The 23,696-nt window shown below is 39.6% G+C and overlaps 1 protein-coding gene across 2 annotated transcripts in view; it reads right to left on the bottom strand.

Moving 5' to 3' along the window:
• The window catches only part of onecut2 (one cut homeobox 2), a 49,191-nt gene extending 26,560 nt beyond the window's left edge, over positions 1-22,631 (bottom strand). Inside the window, exons 1-2 of one of the 2 annotated variants that reach the window (XM_035913854.2) lie at positions 21,154-22,631; positions 13,313-13,938 (exon numbers count right to left, since the gene is read on the bottom strand). In XM_035913854.2, coding sequence (XP_035769747.2) covers positions 13,898-13,938; positions 21,154-22,375 — 1,263 coding nt within the window. In that variant the 5' untranslated portion in view covers positions 22,376-22,631 and the 3' untranslated portion in view covers positions 13,313-13,897. Of the gene's footprint in view, positions 1-13,312; positions 13,939-21,153 lie in introns of those variants that run through there. The other variant, XM_006782089.3, reaches the window with a different exon arrangement.
• Positions 22,632-23,696: the final 1,065 nt, after the last annotated feature.

Raw genomic sequence — 23,696 nt, 5'->3', positions numbered from 1 at the left:
AATCCACTATTTCCAAAAGACTAGATAATTTTATGCTATTGATGTGCAGTGACTTTTGCATAAAGACAAGCATATAACATAAAATAAAACCAGAGTGGTTGCCAGTTAGGATCACATCTCTCTCTCTTTTTTAAAGTGTATTAAAATATTAATATAACAATAAAAATCACAGCTGAAATATATAAGACTTGAGCACTGTATGACATGGTTAACTCTCAATATCTACAAGGGGGTTTAAATATTAAAAAATTCAATTCAATTCAATTTTATTTATATAGCGCCAAATCACAACAAATGTCGCCTCAAGGCGCTTCATAGATACAGAGAAAAGCCCAACAATCATATGACCCCCTATGAGCAAGCACTTTGGCGACAGTGGGAAGGAAAAACTCCCTTTTAACAGGAAGAAACCTCCGGCAGAACCAGGCTCAGGGAGGGGCGGCCATCTGCTGCGACCGGTTGGGGTGAGAGAAGGAAGACAGGATAAAAGACATGCTGTGGAAGAGAGACAGAGATTAATAACAGATACGATTCAATACAGAGAGGTCTATTAACACATAGTGAGTGAGAAAGGTGACTGGAAAGGAAAAACTCAATGCATCATGGGAATCCCCCGGCAGCCTACATCTATTGCAGCATAACTAAGGGAGGATTCAGGGTCACCTGGTCCAGCCCTAACTATATGCTTTAGCAAAAAGGAAAGTTTTAAGCCTAATCTTAAAAGTAGAGATAGTGTCTGTCTCCCGAATCCAAACTGGAAGCTGGTTCCACAGAAGAGGGGCCTGAAAACTGAAGGCTCTCCCTCCCATTCTACTTTTAAATACTCTAGGAACAACAAGTAGGCCTGCAGAGTGGGAGCGAAGTGCTCTAATAGGGTAATATGGTACTACAAGGTCATTAAGATAAGATGGGGCCTGATTATTTAAGACCTTGTATGTGAGGAGCAGGATCTTGAATTCAATTCTGGATTTAACAGGAAGCCAATGAAGGGAAGCCAAAACAGGAGAAATATGCTCTCTCTTTCTAGTCCCTGTCAGTACTCTTGCTGCAGCATTTTGGATAAGCTGAAGGCTTTTCAGTGAGTTTTTTGGACATCCTGATAATAATGAATTGCAGTAGTCCAGCCTGGAAGTAATAAATGCATGAACTAGTTTTTCAGCATCACTCTGAGACAGGATATTTCTAATTTTAGAGATGTTGCGCAAATGGAAGAACGCAGTCTTACATATTTGTTTAATATGTGCGTTGAAGGACATATCCTGGTCAAAAATGACTCCAAGGTTCCTCACAGTGTTACTGGAGGCCAAGGTAATGCCATCCAGAGTAAGAATCTGGTTAGATACCATATTTCTATGGCCGAGTACAATGACCTCAGTTTTATCTGAATTAAGAAGCAGAAAGTTAGCGGCCATCCAGGTCTTTGCGTCTTTAAGACATTCCTGCAGTTTAACTAATTGGTGTGTGTTATCTGGCTTCATAGATTGATAGAGCTGGGTGTCATCTGCATAGCAGTGAAAATGTATGCTATGTCTTCTAATGATGCTGCCTAGGGGAAGCATGTATAATGTAAACAGAATTGGTCCTAGCACTGAACCCTGTGGAACTCCATAATTAACCTCAGTGTGTGAAGAGGACTCTCCATTTACATGCACAAATTGGAGTCTATTAGATAGATATGATACAAACCACTGCAGTGCAATACCTGTAATACCTACAGCATGTTCTAATCGCTCTAACAGGATATTATGGTCAACAGTATCGAATGCTGCACTAAGGTCAAGAAGGACAAGCACAGAGATGAGTCCACTGTCAGAGGCCATAAGAAGATCATTTGTAACCTTCACTAAAGCTGTTTCTGTGCTGTGATGAACTCTGAAACCTGACTGAAACTCTTCAAATAAACCATTCCTCTGCAGATGATCTGTTAGCTGTTTGACAACTACTCTTTCAAGGATTTTTGATATGAAAGGAAGGTTGGAGATTGGCCTATAATTAGCTAAGACTGCTGGGTCTAGAAATGGCTTTTTGAGTAAAGGTTTAACTGCAGCCACCTTGAAGGCCTGTGGTACATAGCCGATTATTAGAGATAGGTTGATCATATATAAGATCGAAGAATTAATCAATGGCAGGACTTCTTTGAGCAGTTTTGTAGGAATGGGGTCTAAAAGACACGTTGATGGTTTGGAGGAAGTAATTATTGAAGTTAACTCAGAAAGATCGATTGGAGAAAAAGAGTCTAACTTAACATCAATGGAACTAAGAGTAGCTGTAGATAATATTACATCTGTGGGATGATTATTGGTAATTTTTTCTCTAATGATAAAAATTTTATTTGTGAAGAAGTTCATGAAGTCATCACTAGTTAACGTTAAAGGGATGGTTGGCTCAAAAGAGCTCTGACTTTTTGTCAGCCTGGCTACAGTGCTGAAGAGAAACCTGGGGTTGTTCTTATTTTCTTCAATCAGTGATGAGTAGTAAGCTGTTCTGGCTTTGCGGAGGGCTTTCTTATAAAGCAACAAACTATTTCTCCAGGCTAAATGATGATCCTCTAAATTTGTGACACGCCATTTCCTCTCCAGATTACGAGTCATCTGCTTTAGGGTATGTGTTTGAGAATTATACTACGGGGTCAGGTACTTCTGATTAGAGACCTTAGTTTTCACCGGAGCTACAGTATCCAGAGTCGTACGTAGTGAGGAGGTGAAATTATTAACAAGATAATCGACCTCTGTTGGGGTAGCGTTCAGATAGCTGCTCTGCTCTGTGTTGGTACAGGGCATTGACGATGATAACAGTGGCTGGATTATATTCTTAAACTTAGTTACAGCGCTTTCAGAAAGACATCTACTTTGATAAAGTCCACTCTCCACTGCTGTGTAATCAATTATTGTAAATGTAAATGTTATCAAGAAATGATCAGACAGGAGAGGGTTTTCAGGAAACACTGTTAAATGTTCAGTTTCTATGCCATATGTTAAAACAAGATCTAGAGTGTGATTAAAGTGGTGGGTGGGTTCTTTTACATTTTGAGAGAAACCAATTGAGTCTAACAACAGATTAAATGCCATGTTGAGGCTGTCATTTTTAGCATCAACATGGATGTTAAAATCACCCACAATAATTATTTTATCTGAGCTCAGAACTAAATTAGATATAAAGTCTGAGAAATCAGACAGAAACTCTGTGTAAGGCCCAGGTGGACGATAGATGATAACAAGTAAGACTGGTTTCTGAGTTTCACAGCTGGGGTGGACAATGTTAAGCATCAGGCTTTCAAATGAATTAAAAGTCTGTCTTGGTCTTTCATTAATTAATAGACTGGTGTGAAAAATTGCAGCCACACCGCCCCCTCGACCTGTGCTTCGAGATTTCTGGTAGTTAGAATGACTCGGGGGTGTTGATTCATTTAAACTAACATAATCATCCTGCTGCAACCAGGTTTCTGTAAGGCAGAGTAAATCAATTTGTTGATCAATTATTAAGTCATGTACTAACAGAGACTTGGAGGAGAGAGACCTAATATTTAATAATCCACATTTCACTGTTTTACTCTTTGGTTCAGATGTGGATACTGTATTGTTCTTTCTTTGTAAATGTTTAAGTTGTTTGTTGCTGGTTTTTAGTTTGTTTTTTGTCTTTTTGGAAGCAGACACAGTCTCTATGGAGATGGGTTTTTGGGGGGGTAGCAGGAGGAGAGAAGCTGCAGAGAGGCGTGTAAGACTGCAACTCTGCTTCCTGGTCCCAACTCTGGATAGTCATGTTTTGAGGGGTTTAATAAATTTGTCCATATTTCTAGAAATGAGAGCTGCTCCATCCAAAGTGGGATGGATGCCATCTCTCCTAACAAGACCAGGTTTCCTCCAGAAGGTTTGCCAATTATCTATGAAGCCCACATCATTTCTGGGACACCACTCAGACAGCCAGCAATTTAAGGAGAACATGCGGCTAAACATGTCACTCCTGGTCTGATTGGGGAGGGGACCAGAGAAAACTACAGAGTCCGACATTGTTTTGGCAAAGTTACACACCGATTCAATATTGATTTTAGTGACCTCCGATTGGCGTAACCGGGTGTCATTACTGCCGACGTGAATTATGATTTTACTGAATTTACGTTTACCCTTAGCCAGCAGTTTTAAATTTCCTTCAATGTCGCCTGCTCTGGCCCCTGGAAGACAATTGACTATGGTTGCCGGTGTCTCTAGCTTCACATGTCTGAGAACAGAATCACCAATTACCAGAGTTTGACCCCCAGCGGGTGTGTCACCGAGTGGGGAAAAACGGTTAGACACATGAACGGGTTGGTGGTGTACCTGGGGCTTCTGTTTAGGACTATGCTTCCTCCTCACCGTTACCCAGCCGCCTTCTTTCCGCAGCTGCTTGGGATTTGCCGGGGAACAGCTAGCGGGGCCTACGCTATCTTCGGCTGCACCAGCTACAGGGGCCTGGCTAGCTAAGGGTGAGAGAAGGGTGCAAAGCCGAGTCTCCAGATCAGTAATCCTGGCCTCCAGAGCTGCAAATATGCTACATTTGTTACAGATATCATTACTGCTAAAGGAGGCCGAGGAGTAACTAAACATCTGACACAATGAGCAAGAAAGTGCAGAAGGGACAGGTGAAGTAGCCATGGTGCTAACGGGTCGGCTACGAGCTAAGCTAGCGAAACAGTACAGAGACAGTGAGTGAATACTTTGGCTATAAATTAGGTAGTGAGTACACAGAAAGTGTGCTTCGGATGAAGCACGTGAAGATTATTATACTGTGAAAAAAGAATGTATTTAAAAGTTGTTAATTAAACTGCTAAGCAAATAAGCTACTCAGAAACACCACTGTGTTTGAGCAGGAACAGGAAGCGATACTATACCACAGAGCGAGCGAACACCAAGTGACAGCGCCACCGACAGACAAAATAAAAGTCGTGTTTTGAAAATGACATAGAGTCCAATGGTTTTGAGTCAAGCCCAGAGACAATAGTGAACTGTGGCCACAAGACATTGGTGATTTATAGAAAAAATGCAAACAGCCAATATATTATAATATAAGCAGAACAATTGCTTGCACTTCGCTGGTTTTAACTGATGCCTATTTTTAGATTTCACTGGGCAAGCACTGCCTCTTTGCTTGCCCTGAACTTGGAATTCCCATGTGCTTGGTCACAGGTATAGGCCATCAAACTCCCTGGTTTCTCTGTCTTTTGCATGTGTACACCTCAGTTATTCCCTATTCCCTCAGTGCCTCACAACTGGTGTTTTATCAGAGTGACAACTCTACACTTGTTTATTATGCCAGTCAATACCAGCTGCAGGAGCATTTTTTTCGCTAAACATCCCTAGCATGCTCCCATAGGTGGGAATATGGACAACCGCTTTCATATTGTATCATGATATGTTGCCTACAATAACACCCGTATCATGTCACAGCGATTCTATGATAGAAGTAAACATCAAAATGCATTTTCAGCCTTAAAGTATCTGATATTGACTGGAAAATGCTTTTCACATGTTATGATGCTGATTATAATGTTGTTTAATGCAAGTCTGGTCCTCTCTTCCTTTTCCTCCTTCCACAAGGGGAACTACTCCATTCTCCCTAATAAATCATACTGTTATGTCATAAAAACATTCAGATCTAAAATTTGACCTAAAACAGTCCTCCAAGTGGGGTGGACCCCTGGGTCCATCTTTAGAATATTCACTGACTAATCTGGCCAAAAAGAGGCAAAAACCAAGAATATGTCAGTAAAACTGACTAGCTCGCAATTTTAATTGTCACATTTTCCCCCTGTGAGTTTCTTCCTGTCACATATTTCATTTGTTTTCCCTTCATTCATGTTATAAGTGCCGCCATGTGGAATTTCAATAGCAAATTTCCTGCACATGAACATGCAGAATTTGTAGAAAAGGGTAGCAGTGCAGTACTGACATTCAAACAGGCTCTGGATGCATGAAGGTAAACAGTCCATGTGGAGCATTAAACAGGGAAAGCATTTACTAAAACACAACCTTGAAACCAAAAACTAATGTCACTGGTGAGTCTAACTGGTGAGGGAATCGGTTTAGAGCAGCTACATACTTAAGTACAGAGATATTGATATATTTGGCTTCAGTGTATCAATAACATATTGCAAGGGAAATCGAAATATATACTCATATCAATATTTGGTCCAAAGTCAGTGAATGTCACTAAAGCAATGAAAGTGAAACATGCTGTTCTCATATCAAATATTCACAGAAGACTAAAGAAAACAGTCAATGTAAATGTCTCCAAACAGCAGAAAGAGAAACTTGTTTCAGCCCCGATTTGCATCGAAGTGCAAAACCATTTTAGCCATTCTCCAGCACGAACCAGCACACAAATAAAGTAATTCCTGTACTGTGATTCAGGTTCTTATTGTGATCGTTATGTAGTGAGCCATTGGCTCCAGAAGGCTCCTTGCTGAGTTGCATGTATGCCTTTCACATAAGTAGTTTGCAGCGTCTACTATTGCACATTAAAGTGTCCAGGTTGTTGTTATTGTTTTGCAGCAGGAGACATTCAGATACAGCCTCTTTCTCTCTCTCTCTCTCTCTCTATTGTATGCTGTCAGCTCTCTCGGCCTACAACCCCCTCCCCCATCTCTTCCAGGAACCGGTCTGGATCAGGTTCCTGCAGATCAATGGAGATCTCGGTCCACACCGTTTACGTTATCGTTGCCAGTATTAATGCTCTTTTAATCTGCTCGGGATTACAGCCATCGATCCACGTCATCCATCCACGCACACGGCCAAGCCCGAACTGCTGCTGCTTTACACACAACAACACACACACACACACACACATTTCAGAGGAAAACAGCAGAGGAGAAAACAACAGCATGAGCAGAGGCTGGAGCAGGAAGGACAACAAACAAGAATGTGCCTCAGCTTCCTTGTTTGTGTCCGATCTCAGTATCTGACCATCAGAGCATTGATCGGTTATAGATACACATCAGCACATTTGCATAACTGTCAGCTGAAGCAGCAAACTGAAATATCACAGACTGACAAGAAAAATGAAAACTTGAAAATGAGTTTGGTGCATTCTGATGTATAAATTGTGCTTGAGCAGTAAATGGGGTGGAAGTAAAATGAGTTGAAAATGTTTCAAACTGTGACTATTTAAAAACTGAAAGATATTAAAAATCTGAATTTAAGCTTAATAGTCCTGTGTCTCATGGCTATTTTAGTGTTTAAAAAAATCCATATTTACACACTGACAGTTTTTCCTGTAATAAATTAATGTTTTTACTCTAAGCTAAATCAATCAGCCTGTCATCAGATGTTCTTGTGCACCAGGATTCTTCTTCTACTTCTTCTTATCATGATATAAACATTAAGCATTACCAAGAAATTCAAGTTCAATTATAATAATTATAATTAATTCTATTCAGAAAATAATCTATAAATTATCTATACATATTTTGATGCTCTGCATAATAATAATAAAGAAAAGGGCTCAGTTGCTACCAGAGTATGAAAGTAAAACTGTCAATAGAGAACGAGCAAATCACCAGAAGATCAATGTGAAGCAATGAAAACACAAAGAGGGAAACACTTCACCTCAGGCTCATGTGATGGTCACAGTTGTTATTAAAGATAAATTTTCAGATTTCCAAGTACAGTCTGGAGTAAGGGAATGACTGAGTTAGGTGATAATAAAATAGACATCTAAAGGTTTTTGTTGTGCGTTTATGTTCCTTTTTTCCTTAAACACTGTGTTTTCACAGTAAACCCTGCCTGCAGCCTGACAGGTTTGTCCTGCCTGTCGTTGCTCATTACGCCTCTGGACAGACTTATTTCAGCCAGGCAGTGACACCAATACTAATGAAGCTGAGGGAAGATGGGTGAACAGGATGGAGGAAACAAAGAGAAAAAGAAAATTAGGAGGAAAACATACGAACCCCACAAAGATAACTACAGTAAAGTAACAGAAAATGTCATCAATGGGATCGGTCTATTCAAAGGTGCTGCTTCATGTGTGGATCAATAAATGAATCCTAACAACCACTAAAATAGCACAAACCAAATAAGGCCTCACATCCTGCACCTCCTCCAGTCTACTTCTGACCTAAACTGCTGCGGGGCCTCACTATTGATTGGATAACGTCAGCAAACACATTCTGCAATCTCCTGAAAAACCCCTTGAGATATATAATGTGGTTAAAAAAATAAATCCAACATCAGCCAACAAGGACAAAAATAGTTGAAATTAATCACAAATGCTGTTCTACATTGTCACAATCATTAGATGTTTCCCATATTTTTAGTCTGTTACTGGAAGCAGTGTATAAACATTTTGTTTAATTGTAACTTCAAGGATTAATGGAATCTACTGCATTGTCTTTACACATCACGACCAAATTGCAGGCTTTTACATACCAGTCACTAAAATATTGACCTCCTTTTAACTGTAGCCTTTCCATTATTCCAGAAATATCCATGATGAGGACCTTTGGCCATGAAAACATACTTTTAATAGATTTACTATTATTATTATTATTCTCTTGAAATAGGTTCTAGGTTACCATATGAATTGGAAGATAACTAATTGGCTTCTTTTAAATATAGCTGTAGGAAACATGCAGGGGGTGACATGTTTCCTGTGTAGACAGGTATCATTTAAACTGGGAAAATGGCTTTAAACTGCAATGTCTGACTGTTTTTTGCTCATTTTACAGTGTTGTGAAGCTTTTTTATATGGAAACCCAAGTAACTGGAACAGTGCATAGATAAGCTAACTTAGCTGTTGGTGCTTACAACCTGCAGAGGGGATCAAATAAGACCCTGTAATTGTAATCCACTGGCAGAAGCCAGAGTTCGCTCATGCTAGTTCCCAAGTTAGTGTCTCCCAGACTACAGCAGCTCTATACTATTACACACTACTGAGCTCTTTATGAGGTTTTTGAGCTTAAAGTAGGCCTGTTAACGGAGTAAGTCTTATTCCTAAGGTTGAAAGAGGCAAATTTCCAAATGAATGGTAAGAAATTAAGACTGGCATGCTATAAATTAATACTATAGGGCCAAAGACATTGCATACTACTTTTTCCATAATGTATCTCAATAATACATTTCATTGCACCTAATGTCAGAGTAGAGTAGTTTTTAACTATACTGAAATATAAGATATTAGCACCGATAAATAGCAAATTTTCATAGCTAGGCTAATCTTTATGAAAAGAAAGCTAATTTGGCCTTTTGAGCATGATTCAGGATTGTTTTCTCGTCCTTGCTGCAGCTCCGACTGTCCACTGTGCATTCTCTGAGCACTCGGCCTCAGTGAGTTCATGGTCTAGGTGTCACATTTGATTTGACCGTCCTAATAAAGAGGCGACAGGACCATTTTCTCCCCTGAACCCGAGCCACTCAGGCAGCCCCAGCAATGCTTCTACTGCCCCAGCAACACCGGTGCACCATAATTGGTGTGGACAGTCTTAACGAAAAATCTCTACACCACTCTTCTGATATTCTTATTGGGAACGGTGAAGGTTGGAAAGAGTCTGTAAAAGGAGATTGGTGCTCTGCTGAATGAATATAGTGCAGCCAGAGCCTCTAGAGTCATAATTTTTTGATTATCTGAACCTTACAAAACATACAAACGAGTTGTGAGTTTTCCGTAATTTTAGACACAAAAGCAAGCTAATTATTACAAAAATGCACAGGCACAACCAAAAAAAAACACTGAAAGTCAGGAGTGACCAACATATGCAGACTTTGTCATACTTACAAACACAGTTAGTGTTTGGCCTCGGCATTGAATATCGCTGCAGTTGGTGTATTAAGACACCAAAGTCAAAGATCACCTTTTGGATATCTCTGACATGGGACCAGGTTGGTTTAGACACTACAATTATTTCAGTCAGGACTGTAGTAAAAAAAAAAAGTATAACAACTAATATATTATGGTGGCAACGCTCTGCTCTGGCATCTCCATGTCCTTCTAAGTGCGTACATGAAAATCGAGAAATATGAAGCACACAGAACAGAGCAGACATCAGTGGTAACAGACATGAGACTCAATAACAGTGAACGTGGGTTGTAAAGTGGCTTGCAGATGTGGAGCAACAGCAGCCAGGTGGCTTAAAACATCTTAGATATCATGCCTTACATGAGATTTGTCAACTCTATGCATGAAGAGAATCAACTGATATGAATCAATTTAATTCAATTTAGTTTTATTTATATAGCCTTAAATCACAACAACAGTCGCCTCAAGGTGCTTTTGTCGTAGAGATAAAGAGCTCCTTCTTTCTACCTTTACAACCTGAAAATGTATATATTTTCAGTCTTGTAGTCTTCAAAACCATCATCGACCGTATATAAGAGATTGATGTAGCCACTGTGATGTTGTGAAACCTCAATCTCGTGGTTTTTGCCATCACCAACTTGATGTTTTGAAACCAAACGTGATGAGCGATAAGACTAAGAAATCAAGGGATTGCTCGAAGGCTAGCAGCTTGTCAGTTACACAGTAATCATCCTTCTGGATACTGATGAGGAGCATAATTCACACAAGAAGTAACAAGTTGTACTCAGTACATCTATAAACTAGTGACTGAACCCATACCCTCACCAGGACAGTGTTTGCTCAGCTCATAGAGGAGCTGACGGTTTTTCCACAATCTTCTTTAAAACCAGAAGAGTTGGCCATTAAAACAAATGTAGGTTTAAGACACATCTGCATGGACTTCACTTTTCAGACCCAGAAGGTACAGCCATCTATTACAGAAAGACCCATCAGATCTGCTGGAGACACAGAAGTCTGCATTCACTTCCCAAAACCTGAAGACAGACTTTGTCACGTCTCACTTTCCAGCCACTGAAAACTGCTATCGACAGCATGAGACAGAGATAACAGCATCTGTCAAAGCTTCTCACACCGACACACAAACAAACATCACAAGTCTCCTCTTAGCAGCCTGAAATCCATTATTACAGATCGATGGCAGTCTGTGAATATGCAGGAGGTCAGAACAAAAACCCCGAAAACGGACACAAGCTGTATTCCCACAGTCTGAAATTGTAAGACAACACACACAGACACACACACACACACACACACACACACAGACAGACAGTAACTGCTGGTAATCTGTGTCATAAAGCAGAGTCCGACTCATTAATAATGCACCCTGTCTGCTCGCAGCAGGATGCATAAAATGGAAAATATTTAGGTTCAGTCACTCAGATTTTCAGCACAATTTGACTCTGAGTGGATTCATTCTCTTCTGGAAACATTAAAGTAATCCCTGGTGATCATATTCTGTATTTTATTTTCCGCTAAAACAACCAAGCCAACAATGACTGTATCCTATTGATAAATAGACTGTGCTATCTAGAAATTAGTTTCCCTTTCTACCTAATTTCCTGTTTTCTGAGATGCTTTTAATGTGAAAAACTCCATAGGAAACAACTTCACAGTGCAAAAGAGATGCAATATGAATACGTGTTGAATTTGTGGTATGTAAAAGGAGAAAAGAGGGATCATTGTTGTATCATTACATGCACATTACTCTGAATAAACCATGTGAATAGCGGTTCGTTGATTCAACACCAATTTGCCCATCATTTTCCTGTCATCCATAATTCAGTCGCAGTCACGGGCCGACTCTGTCCTCCATCCAAACAATGGACTCCTCCTCCTCCTCTCTCCCTCTTCCTCCCTCCCTCCATTTTGCCTGGTTAACCCGGCTGTGAGGTGAAGAAGAAGTGAAGTGAGCAGACCGAGGCGGGTCACGCTGAGATTCCCATCAATAATTCATCGGGCCGCTGCTGCCTCTGCTCTTGTGTTCAATTCCCCTGACGATCACATAATACCTCCACCCCCAAAAGAGAGAGAAGAGGATGGAGCGAGAAAGAGGTCCAGGGGACGAGAAAATGGTGAAAGAAACAGATTCAAAATGAGGGAGAAGATGAGGAGGAGGCGTCGAAAGAAACGAAATAAAATATTTAAACAAGCACATTTGTTTTCTTTTAATATGTTGTGAGTTTGCTAGTTTATATTGTTTCTTTAAATTTCAGAATTAGGATTTGTATGTGACTTCTTTTTAAACTGCCGTTGCAAAATGTACTTGCCTTTATAGTATGTGGACACAAAGATACTAGCTCATCTGATGAAGAGCAAATCCAAAGGCTCTAAAATGTTGGAAATTGCCTTTTTTTTGTTCTGCCAGACAAAAGTGACTGATTCATCTGTCCTGACAGCTACTTTTCAAGTGGAGACAGAGGTTAATAGGAACACATGACTTGGTTATTAAGATTTATTTATTAATCCAACCAAAAAAAGGTCCTGGTGGTTGATTTTTTATCCACCAATTGAAATAAAACCTGCTAAGGGTTTTGTGTGAATATAACAATTTTCGTCACCACCCAAAAATCCAAATCTGTGATTTTTAAATATTTTTTTGTGGGTTGTGGGTTCAATTTACACCAGCGTGAAATAAATACTTGTTTATTACATGACTGAGAACAGGGAAATGCACAGACTCTTTGCCTTAATCCAACCCACACAGGCCTCTTTAAAGGCAGGAACTGTTTTCTTATATGAAAATGTACAAGTACAGGAACTGGGGCGTCCACATGCTTTCGACTATGTAGTGGTATTAACAGTCATGTCAGTGTAACAATGGTTCGAATTTTGGTTAATATTATTTTGAAAAAGTAAGGAGAAATTGTGACGTACATTGATTCATACATGCAGCACTGATGCATCAGCATCAGCACTGAAAGCTACTTAAGTGTCTCAAGAATACTTAATCTTAGTCCAAAACAGCAAACTCACTGCCTTTATTATTTTGTCTAATGTTTTTGACCACTCAAAATTCTTTACACAAAGCCACAGTCACTTATTTAGGCACTTATCCTACTGGGAGGAATTGGGAGGAATTTGGGGTTTCAGTATCTTACACAAGAACACTTCAAAATGCAGGCCAGAGAAACTAGGCTCTTTCTATTTCTGTTTCTATTGGTTATTGAGCCACTCTACATCCTGAACCACAGCCAACACCAGACCTTAGCTCTCTCCTGCTGTACACAGAAACCCATCCGAAGCCCATTTACAGCTCAGTATCTCAGTTCCTTTCATTGTGTGTGAAGAAAGCTTTAATAGTGCAATCAATTCAATTTTCAATTCATTTGAATTTTATTTATATAGTGGAAAATCACAAACAGTTGCCTCAAGGCACTTATTACTGTAAGGTAAATAATACAAAGACAGATCACCCAAAACGCAAAGCTAAAAATTATAGACAAACTCGGAACAATAAGAGTGATACGTACAGAAAGTTATTCATGTTTGCTGGACTTAAAATGTTTACATTTTGGCAAAAAATTTGCTTCACACTAGGTTGTGAAAAAACTTTCTCCAATAATTTGCAATGCAGGACAAGCGTATTATCACTGAGTTGGGTTCACATTTGCAGAATTGTAGGCTGATTCACGCTACTGGTTATTCTCTTCCTCATCAAATTAGCAATTAGGGACAAGTACTTAGAGCTTTCCAGTGCAAATGTATCCACAGACATAGCACAAGGAAAAACTGGATCTGTGAAGTCTGTATCATTGACTTCCTTGTCACCGACTTTTCCAAACTGACCTAAGTGTATGTGCTGAACATTAACCGTCATCATTTGAATTTCTCTAGCTACTTCTATGCAGCATGTAATGCTTGTCTAACATCAAATATATATATACAGCATTACTGAAATTCTGCTTTCTGTATCCATCCATCTATCCATCCATTTTCTTCCACTTATCCAGGGCCAGGGATACTTAAACACCTCCACTTGGGGCAGTAACTCGTCCGTGACCCAGACTGGGTACTCCACTCTTTTCCGACTGAGGACTACGCCCTCAGACTTGGAGGTGCTGATTTTCATTCCCCCTCACTTCACAAACCACTCCAGTGCAAGCTGGAGGCCACCACCTGATGAAGACAAGAGAACCACATCATCTCTGAAAAGCAGCGAGACCGCCCAAGTGGAAGCCATCCACTACTTGGCTATGCCTAGAAATTCTGTCCATAAAAATTATGAACAGAATCGGTGAAAAAGGGCAGCCCAGGTGGAGTCCAACACCCCCGGGAATGAGCCCGACTTATTGCTGGCTATGCGGACCAAGCTCTTGCAGCGGTTGTATAAGGATCAAATGGCTTGAGGCAACGGGCCAGACACCCTATACTCCCTCCCGAAGCACCTCCCACCTCCCACTCAGAGGGACAGAAGTCCACAAAACACATGTAGACTGGCTGGGCAAACTCAGATTCACCCAAGAAACTGCATTGATCCTCCTGTATCCAACTAACGGACGGACTCCTTTACAAGACCCTGGCATACACTTTCCCCAGGAGACTGAAGAGTGTGATCCTCCTGGAGCACACCCTCTTGTTCCCCTTCTTAAAGATGGGGAACCAACACCGCGGTCTTCCAATCCAGAGGTACCACACCTTATCTCCACGCAACATTGAGGATGAACCTCATCCACTCCCATGGCCCTTCCACCAAGGAGTTGTTTAACTGCCTCAGTGACCTCACCCCTGGTGAGGGACGACTCATCCCCTTCATCCCCAGATTCTGCTTCCTCTATTTTAAGATGTAGAGGAGTTGCTTGATGGTTTGTCAGAATCTCTTCGAGGCAGTCCAAAAGTCCCTCCAACTGGCCTCTCCGAACTCCTCCTACAACTGAGTGCCGGGTGGCGGCCAGACACGGAGACCCTGGCGGACAGAGCCCCAGCTGCCAAGACTAGTGGTTGGGACATGCTTTTTAAAATTAGAAAAAAAATGATAATGCTTTGTTTTTCCATGCCCACAGTCTCACAATAATTCCCTGCAAAAGACCCTGAACAAAAATATGTTTATAGACTGAAAAGCATTCAACCCTCATTTAATACTGAAAACTATAGTTTCCAAAGTTTAGCTGATGGTTTATTGTCGAGAAATAAATACAAAAAATAAGCAAATAAGTGGACTGAATGAGATGAAAGTGTATCAACTTCCTTCTGTAGTTTTCCTACAGTTTGTTCCGACCTGCATATTTTTTCCCCAGAAATATAATATGGATCATATTCAGAATTTACGGACAAAGGCATTACTAAGACATTACTAGACAGAGTCTGAGATGATAGGGAGAGTAAAGAAATGGAAATATATGCTTAATATAACCACATAATTATTATTGTCCTCCATTGCTGTGACTGTAAAGGCCATTATGATGGAGAATTTAGCTACCAGATAAACCTGTCTCCCAGCTCTCAATTCTTTTCCCCCCGCATGCTGCTCCTCCCTCTCCTCTCTGCTCATGTCAGGGTCAAGGGAATATTTGCTCCATCTATTGTCTGAGTGTTGCAGCTCTGACCTTTGACCCCACCTCTATTGGTTGCTTGTAGCGTTGCTGATCTAAGGATTGCACCTCCCTGTTTCTGCGGTAATTTTAAAATCAACGTAGAGACGAGAGAGAACAATGGAAAGAGCAAAAGTGCAACACCTGGCAAACACTCAAATAAAGAAACAAAATATTGACCCATTCTCTGAGAAACCACAGGATGCCAATTACACATCAGAATCAAACAGAATTAATATTTAAAATCAAGGCATCAACATGTAACATCTCCAAAGCTGATTTACATTATACGGAGAGCGCTTTTCTATAGCCTAGCTTAACCCAAAGAGCAGATGTCGCAGCCAAGTCAAACCATGATGTTTAGACTTTGTGTAAAACTACCATTGCTTTCATGTGCACAAGAAATGTAAGAAACTAAACAGGAGCTGGAAACAAAACAAGGTCAATAGATAACAGCAATTTAAAAAATGATGGCGCTGGATGAGCCACAAACCCCAGTTTCCTGAGTGAAAGTCCAGTGTGGGCTGAGGCCAAAAGAATTTTATAGCCTTTGTTGTTGTCTCGTACGTTTTATTCTGTGAACCAGCTTCATAGCTATTACATAATATTTATAGTAAGCCTATTGCCAGAGGAGGAAACTACTGGCTTAGCAAAAGAGAGAGAAAAAAACACTTTTCCACTTTTACTTTTACAGTACTATTATGTCATCAGTTCTAATGTACTACAGTTTCCTACTTTAAACTGATTTACAGTAAAGAAGAATAACAGCAGTATCTGTATATTTTCCAACATTCTTTATGGTAATTTACTGCGTAAAAGGTTATGCAGTATCTTACACATACTACAGTTGTTTAGACAAATGACAGTATGTTATCATAGGTTTCTCAGTATACAACCATTTAAATTACATGGATTCCAGTGTAGCTTTTGACAACTGCTTTAGACAACAAAGACACTAATAAACAGAAAACTTAATTACCTTTTACTCTATAAATCAGACATTGTTCACTTAGTTAACTACCTAAATAAATAAAGAGGATTATATTTGTATTTCTCAATGTTTAGAATTAAATAAGAAGAATCTTTAGCATTGGTATAATAAACTGCAGTCATTGCAAAGATTTGAAGTTAAAAAAGACCGAGAGTGTGAGATATGCAGTATAATCCTAGGGAAAGCAGATGAGTGCAGCTCACTCAGACAGAGGTATAACTGTGAGGCTGTCCTGTGACATTTTACAACACACAGGGGAACACAGATCACATGAACACTCCCCTGCTCTCTTCCAGCTCCAACCTCCACCCACTCTCTCCTGTCATTTTCTATTAACCTGTATCGTCAAATACCAGCATCAAAAATCAAAGAACCCCTAATGAAATTACAGTCAAATCCTGCAGAGATAATCTCATCCACATCAGCAATTTACAGACAAATCCAGCCTGCTTAAATACTGATTTCCAATCGAATGTTAAAGAATCAGCGCTCCATGTTGGGCTCATGTCACGCATTGTTATAGTCAAGTCCTTTTCTGTCTCTGCAAAATGCAGAAGGATACTGAACTGGGTGCATCATATTACAAAGTACATCATAGGATGTGTCAGATGAAACCACGGCAGATCTGAAGGTTTAAGAATAAGATAAAATCTTCTTAAACTCTTAATAAAAACCCTGCAAAAACACTGACATTCACAAGGTATAAAAGGGTTATCACAGCGATAAAATAAGAGAGGACATAAGTTCATAAAATGCTGTTATGATGTTATTATTAGTAGGAAAAACAACAGAAGATATATAGTTTTAGGAAAAATGTAGGAACACCGTTACATTGACATATTACTGATAAACAAGCTGTTTGTTTTAATTAACTGTATACTCATTTGAATTTCTCAAGTACAATTGTTTTTGTTATTTGGATAAATCTTTTAATAATATTTTGTTATATGAATGCATTGTATAGATCAATAAATACATTTTTAATTTCAAATTTGATCCAATCATTCATCATTTGTATATTTTTGCCTCATTTATTTCGATTTGTGTTCTTATTTGGTAGATTTTTTTCTTGACATAAAGTGTTTTGGTTTTTTTTATCTCATTACAGCAACAATTATTAAACCTAATTAAAATATTATGATAATATGAGTATCATAAGAAAGCTGTAATGATATAAATTGAAAGACATATAGGCTGTATGATAACAAACATATTTTAGTAGATTAGACTATATCTATTATATTTTTGGATAAATAGAGTTTATTAAAAAGGAAAAAAAATAAATGAATGAAAAACTGAAGAGACGCACACACATGACAAATGCACATATCCAGGAGTGAAAGGGATCAATTTCAATTTACTTGATTTCACCCACAAAATCCAATATCAATATCCTATATTCATGGAAAGTCCTGGAAATGAGTATAAAACAAAAGAAAACCCAGAAGACTTATTGTTGGATATTACACCGACTCTATAAAAGCAACTAGATATAACATTTTAAAATGTACTAATCTATAAACACATTAAGCCGGTGAAAATGATTTAATGTATTTATCTGTGACTTAAAGAAATGTATAAGATGATTATTTGAATGCTGTATGCTTTCATCCTAGTGTTACTGTATGCGCTTATAATCATGCAAGTTTTAGAGGGTTCATTAGTCTGTGTGGGAGATTTTACAAACTCATAATGAAGTATGTAAATGTGCAACTTATCAAAACGTTATAGTTTTTATTACTTTTATAATGAACATTTTCAATTTACAGTGATTATTTATGGAAATGATGAATAAAATATAAAATACAAAAGGTAAGAATTCCTTATAATGATCATTTTAATACAAAGATTTTAATTTAATACTACTTCCAGGTAAATTTGCATTTGTTCTCTGGTATCTTATATTTACTTTTGTTTGTTTAGAGCTACTGAAATCAAGAGTATAATTAAAATGAAAAAGATAGTGATCCCCTAAAACAGAGCATTTACCAGATTTCTTTATTTAGACTAATTCGGTGCCGATTATTTCTCCTATGAAAGCAGCTGGGATTGATTAACTTGAGTCAACCAAAAGAACTGAAGTGGATTTCAGCGGATAGCAAAATACAAGCAGACATTGTTCCTGAGAATCTTTTTTAAGTTTTTAAAGATTATAATATTCCTAAGTATCCCAAACTCTAAGTCTATTAGTCAGAAATCCTACCAAAGTAGCTGCGACTGAATGTTTCACAAATCTGTCACTTTGCTGCTCCACATGTCACTCTTTTTATTTGAAAGTGAAAGCCACGTGCCTCCCAAATTTAAAAACAAGGTATATGGGGTTTTTTTTTTATTAAAAAAACAACAATTAAAATACACATTGATGCATTTTGAAAACTATTTATTATTTTAACTTGAAACATAAAAAGTTGATGTTTAATGGTTTACCTAAGCAGTACAGTGAAAATACTACTACTACTAATAATAATAATAATGATATCCTTGTTGGGGCTGCCACACAGTTTTTACATCCATTTCATCCTTATTTCCTCTTCTTTCTTACTTTTTAATCTCATGTTTATTTGAGTTTTCTTTGGAATTTTGCATAAATAAAAACAATGTAAAAGAATATTTACACAGAGTGAGGCACTGACACTACATATATAAATTAAGCTTATAGGTTTAACACAACAAAGGTGAATGAACTACTGAAAATATGCAGGTTATAGCTTAAATATGCAATAATTACAAACTTCACACATCAGGTGACTATAAATACCGTTTCACTTAAGCCAGGACACCATGACGATAAAGTATGCTTAGTATAAATGTAATAATTTGTAATATTTTGGATTGTCTTTGTGTTTTCTCATCTTTTGAATAATTATAATTTTGCATACATAAAAACAATGTGAAGGCACATTTCCTGCACCTAAAATATCTCGGCACAGAGTTTTGGCTTTCCTTCCAAAGAAAAATCACCAGTTTTATGATTAAAGAAAAACATTTTTAATCTGTGTTTTTAACAGGGCATAATTTACTGAAGTTTGAATTAATGTTTGTTTAACAAATGGTCAGAAATAAGAGGAAAATACAAAGATTTCTATCAGGTGAGGTAACACACACTTTTTGCCCTTATGTATATGCGAAGCATTTGTACTTATCTGCATATTTAAAACTTCAAAATGAGTTTTGAAGCCACAAGAAACCCTGGCATATACTTTTAAAACAAAAAAAAAGAGAATAATTTTTAACGATTTAAAGTCTTATGGTAACACACTCATCATTTGTGCTTTTAATGGGACATAATGAAAGTAAAGACACAATTTTAACAATATGGGATCTTTTTTAACTTATATAAAAACAGCAAAAAGTCATATGTGTGAATGACTGTGCAAAAAAAAGTAACTTTAAATCACTCACAGTGCATAAATCATGCAGTTTATATCAAAAACATATATATATATATATATATATATATATATATATATATATATGCAGCCCTAATAAAAAACACATATTTTTTTCAGATTAACATGAAAAAAATTTTTTTTAATGTGATTTAAATAAACTGGCCTCTCTGTGTTTTTTCTGTTTTTGCATGTAAAAACAATATAAAGGCACATTTGTATCGTGGGAGACACTAAAAAAAAGTTTAATAAAAAAACTGAAATGATGTGGAGCTATAATTTACTCCCAGCAAGCAAGCTATGAAGTATGCAGGTATTAAGATGTGGACGTGCAGTGGGTAGTTTAAAGTCGTATTCTAAACCACGTAAATACAAATACTGCTGTCACTTGTGCTGCGCTTTACATTTTAACATGAAAATAAAGAACCTTTGATATAATTTAAGACTCTAAAATTACTACATATTCAAAGAAAATGTCTCTGTTGTGATAAATAGATGACCAAATCCCAATAGAAACATTAAACGTTTATCACATCTTGGTGTGAAATTAAATGCAAGCCTTTCCATGACCTGACCTTTAAAAAGGGGGAACTGGCCCGTTTTAGTGCTGCTCCTGCAGACAATAGAGGCTGGGACAGGGAACAGGTTCCTCACTAGAGGGGGCACCAGACCCACCGATTCTGCAGACCTTCGTGTGTTTATGTCACAGCTTTCTGATTGCTTCAAGCTCCACACAATCAAAAACAGATCCTCCTGAACGCCCCCATCACACTTCTCCACCCAAATGCTAATGCAATCGCAATGCAATAAGCATTTTAGGAGCTAATGACAGTAAAAACACCAGCATTATAAGAATATTCAACCCTGAGAATATATATTTACACCCGCGGATGGACATTAACAACCACAAATTATACCAAAAATATTGTGCGATGTTTAGCAGGTTTTATTGTTGTTTTATTTTCTTGGAATTTTAAATATATTTATTAGTAATCTGGGTGTTATTTAAAGCAGAATAACTAGTAGATTTTTTTGTGTTAGTGCAGCGTTTTCCTCGCTGCCATGGAGGGACTGGAAACTGAAAGAGGAGGATTGTTGGAGGGAAATCCCATGACCTTGTCATTTCCCATCGATCCTTTTGTGTTATTGATCAATAATGGTAATCATAACACCGGTGAGTCTAAATAAATCCCATTCACCTAAATTGGAGTGGCGCGTGAGGAGCCACGAGGAGTGAGAAAGAGAGAGAAACCAACCAAAATAAAGCCAGCAAGAAGATTAAAAGTCAGCTAGTGATAAATGCTGAGGAATCATTTGAGGATATTTTGTTTTAATGTGGAGGATTTCTCCTTTTTCTTCTTGCTGTGGCACAAAAACAAATCAAAGCAAAGCAGCAGCAGCTCAGGTTGTTTTCCTCTCTTACCTGCCAGTCTGAGCGCGGACATTCTCTGAAACTCGGGCTCCTGCAGCCACTTCCACATCCTCCTGAAGGTCTCCCGGCCTGACTTTAGTTTACTCCAGGGTTTGGGGTTCCTCAGCAGGTCCGACAGGGTCCCCTGGGAGCGGCACAGCACCCTCTGGGCGAAGATGGCCTGGGGGATGCTGTACCTCTTGAGCTCCGCCGTGATCCTCTGCGCAACCTCCTTAGTGTTGATTTCTTCCAACTGTCCCGAGCTGTTCCCCCCCTGCGTCCCCGAGGAGGAGGGCGTTCTTTCCCGGGTGGAAGCCAACACGGGCCCGTGGGATGGAGACTGGAGGTGGGGGTGAGAGTGGGGGTGGTGGCCCGCCGAGGAAACGACCGGGTGTCCCGGGTGGTGCATTCCGTTCAGGTGCGGCATCATCCCGCCAGCCGGAGCGCCGAGGCCTCGGTGCTGGTGGTGGTGGTCCCCTCTAGCCAGCATAGAGGCTGTGTGGTCGAAGTTCAGCATCTTGTCGTGGCTCCCGTGCGTCGTGGTGCCGTAATTGTGGAGACCCTGTTGGGTGTTGTGGATGGAGCCAAGGCCGTTGCCCAGCACCGGGGAGAGGTTCTGACCCATCCCGGACATGTGGTCCTTGTGGTAGGGGCTGTAAATGTTGTTCATCCCCGGCAATCCCCGCTCGTCGCGCATCAGGGTGAAGCTCCCGCTCACGTTCCCGGGGAGCCGCTGGTGGTGGTGGTGGTGGTGATGGTGGTGGTGGAACTTGTCGGACACGGTGGAGATGGGGGGCAGCGGCTGCAGCGGGGTGAGCGTGGTGTAGGTGCCGCTCATCCCCATCCCGGGAGAGGAGGTGTCGCAGGGCACGCTCATGGCGTGGTGCAGCGGCAGGGACAGCTCCGGCCGGTACTCCCCGCTGCCGTCAAGAATCGTGGCCATGCCGGACACCATGGCCGAGCGGGAGGACGCGGCGGCGGCGGCAGCCAGGTCCTGGTGTATCCGCAGGGTGGACGCCGCCGCAGCCGCAGCCGCCGCTCCGGGTCCCGACGAGCCTCCGCGGCCGTGGTGCGGGCTGTGGCCGCTCATCAGCTCCGCATCAGGGGCCACGGAGCTCACCGCCACCCCGCCATGCAGGCTGCCGATGCCGTCCATTGTCATGTCCGTGTTCATGGCGTAAGCGTCCAGGTCCTTGGCCAGGCATCTATAGGCGTTAGTGTAGGCAGTCTTCATTCATCTGTCCTCTCAGTCCATCAGGTCAGCAGAATTATCTCTCCTTCTTCTCCTCCTTTCTCTCGCCGCTTCTCCCGTGATGCGCCGGGATGGGTCAGTAGCCGTGTCCCCGTGTTTCCTCCACTCCCTCGGTGTGTTTCCCCCCCGGTCCTCCTTAAGGCCTCTCCAGCTCGCTCTCTTTGTAAAAAGTGTTTTATCTCGATCATACGGGCCTGTGCGGTGGCTCCCCCATATCCAGCCCTCTCCTCCTCCTGTTTTGCTCTGCTCCTCAGACGGGAGCTGTCCACGGTCCCCTAGCCGACCTCTCAACCCAACCTGCTGGGTGAGGAGGCGGAGGGGGAGAGGCGAACTCGTATACGGTGTGACTGACGGTGGAAGAGATCAATCAGAGGGACGGAGAGGACTCTGGGGGCGTGGTTGGCTGAAAGATAGGCCAATCAGCGTTTTTAATGATTGCAGCTGTGGGCGGGATCACCGCTGTTATGATATCGGTCTAAAGAAGACTTCATACATATTTTTATGTACTAGTTTAACATTTTTGATTAAAAAATAAAGACCAGTCCCCTGCCCTTTTCTGTGCTTATTTTAATTATCTATTTATTTATTTTCTTTTATTAAAGTTATTGAGATATTTTACTCAATGAACTTTGTACACCACATTTTACTGTATTTTAGTCTGATTTTCACGTTTTGATCTTCTTACGTTTTGATACTCAGCTTTTACATGGCATTTTGCTGTATATCATATAATTGTCTTATAATGATCGCGCTAGTGGGCTTCTTAATATTATATATTCAGTTCTTTATATAATATTTAATTGTATTTAATGAGCTGTTTTACTCTATCTGGCTTTAGTTCTTTTTAAATGATAATTTATAGCATTTTACTTTAAATGTTTAAATGTTATTGAATTACACTAATCTTTTTGCATGGCCTATTGAGATATTTTATTTTGATTTTTACTCGTTAAGCTCCTTACTTTACTATATTGAGCTGTTTACATGATATTTGATTAAATTTGTTGAGCCATTTTACTTTATGGAGCCAAATTAGAGCTTTTTACTAACTGTCTTACTTTTTTTAATCTCATAACTACTTATTGAGCTCTTATTATAATAAATACACTTTTTGCTTTGCATGTCATTTATTTACCTTCTTCAGATTTTTGGTTTTGTCATATTCTGCTTCATTTAAGCTTTTTTTTTAAATTATAGATTTTCTTTCGTGTTTTGGCTGCTGTACCATTATTTGCTTTTTCCCAGCTTCTGGCATAAAGAATATATTTATCTTGTTTTCTTATATAATTTTTTAAATATATTT

This window comes from Neolamprologus brichardi, chromosome 7, assembly GCF_056152115.1.
Source record: "Neolamprologus brichardi isolate AB-2024 chromosome 7, ASM5615211v1, whole genome shotgun sequence".
NCBI lineage: Eukaryota > Metazoa > Chordata > Actinopteri > Cichliformes > Cichlidae > Neolamprologus > Neolamprologus brichardi.
The sequence above is the reverse complement of the archived record's forward strand: the minus strand, read 5'-3'. Positions and strand labels throughout refer to the sequence as shown.